Here is a 1,855-nt window from a genome sequence, read left to right as displayed (position 1 = left end):
CGCATGCAGTTATTTTCGCGGTCGGGGACGCGTTCGCGAAATTCGCGAAAATTAAACCACTGCGAAATATACAGCGTATACAGTATACCAACCTGGTTATCGCTGGTTTTGGTAAGACAGTAGTGTCTAGGGTTGGGTCGCTGTCACTGGTCGACAGACGTCCGTTCGGCGTGCAACTTGGTTTGGCATTGGCGGCTGCGCTGAGAGAGGGCGCGGACTCTGATGGATGGAGCGTGTCGCGGAACGCTGCGCCAATGCTCTCAGTCAACGCGTCGATCCACGTCCGACAGAGCACGTCCGTGTCCGACTGAAGGATGTGACTCCTAAAACAAGTGAGGCCATAATAAAAATATTGTTTATTTGCCCTCACCCGACCGACTCGTCAAAAAGGGGCCGACTCAAATATTTTTATTTATCTTTTTTTTACTAAAATTTTTAATCGAAATTGTATCACTGTACATTATATAAATCTGTAGGCAATACATTATATGTACCAAGCAAAACAAACGTTCAACATAAAAGGTATCTCCACACAAGCACACCCGAGCATGTAGACACCATGCTGAATTTGTAAAAAAACCCCCTCAAAAAAAAATTTAAGCCTTAATACCTACCCAAACTTTTCAGCCTGGGTCGGGTGAGGGCAATCAAAGATTTTTTAATTGTTATGTGGCCTGAACGGTACCGTGAGGTCAGGCATGGAACATAGCTCGAGAGGACGGCTAAAATAGTTCCGTGTTCGAATGGTTATGCTAGCCGCACACTATACGATTTTGCTCGGGCCGCAGTCGTAAGCCCTCGCACACCATACGCTCGGCAGCCGATCGATCGGGAGGCCCACGCACACTGTACGACTCAAAGTCGGCGCAAACCATGGCACTCTCGTCGCGTTCCAAGCGCATTTAGCGTGTACTAAGGGTCGGGAGTGTTTTCCCGCCATTTTGACCGAATGCGGTTCCCATGGCGCTGCTCTGTAATTGGTCAATTTTCTTCAGCGCTTGGCGGCGGGTCGGATGGCCACGCACGCTATCCGAGTCGCGTCGTAAACCCTCGCACACAATACGACCCGCTCCACTCCCGATTCAAATTTCGAATCGGCCCAAAATAACCTCCCGAGCCAAACTTAAGCCTCCTGATCCAGACGTAAGCCTCCCGATCCCGCTCGGGTCGTATAGTGTGCGGCTAGCATTACACGTGCATTCTCTGTGTATGCACGCATGTACTCAAACACGTGTGCAGTGTGTGAGCGTGTATATGTACGTGTATGCAAGGTTCTCCCCAGGATTTTCAAAAAGATTGTCGGGCAACCCAGCAATTCATCTGCGATTGCTAGTTGGGGTCAATTATGTGTAACGTATGTGGTCTCAATACACAATTAAATCATTAGATCAACTATATCAGTTCGGAGATGTATATATCTAGCACTTAATTTGTAGTTATTTTCAAAAGTAAACACAGCTGGAGGCATGTTGGAAGATTTATGGAATGTTGCAAATTAGATTCAGTTTTGAAGGCATGTCAGGACTGATGTGTGTGAAGGAGTGTGTTAAAACAGCCTGGGGAGAACCCTGCCATGTGTGCGAGTATTCATGTCTGGATCCATGTGTTTGTGTGTGTGCATGCGTGTGTCTGTGTCTACGTGTGCGTATGTGCATATATCCATGTATATGTGAGTAAGTGCATAAGCGTGTTTGTGCACATATTCCTACAAGGGTAGACGCGTGTATATATGCACGTGTGTGTGCTTAAGTGCACAAGCAGATGTGCACACGTATACAACCATGTGTAGTCCGTGTACATATGTGTACGTACCTACACGCATACGTGGTGCATATGTGTATGTACATACACATAT

At 47.0% G+C, this 1,855-nt stretch overlaps 1 protein-coding gene across 1 annotated transcript in view; it reads right to left on the bottom strand.

Annotated features, from left to right (window-relative positions):
• LOC106810668 (arf-GAP with coiled-coil, ANK repeat and PH domain-containing protein 3-like) overlaps window positions 1-1,855 on the bottom strand; it is a gene marked incomplete in the record, with an annotated part of 29,293 nt that overhangs the window by 7,522 nt on the left and 19,916 nt on the right. Inside the window, 1 exon segment of the mRNA XM_014814100.1 lies at window positions 93-323. Coding sequence (XP_014669586.1) covers window positions 93-323 — 231 coding nt within the window.

Source organism: Priapulus caudatus, unplaced genomic scaffold (genome assembly GCF_000485595.1).
Source record: "Priapulus caudatus unplaced genomic scaffold, Priapulus_caudatus-5.0.1 Scaffold461, whole genome shotgun sequence".
Classification (NCBI taxonomy): Eukaryota; Metazoa; Priapulida; class Priapulimorpha; order Priapulimorphida; family Priapulidae; genus Priapulus; species Priapulus caudatus.
Note: the sequence above shows the minus strand (reverse complement) of the source record. Positions and strands in the feature narration are given on the sequence as shown.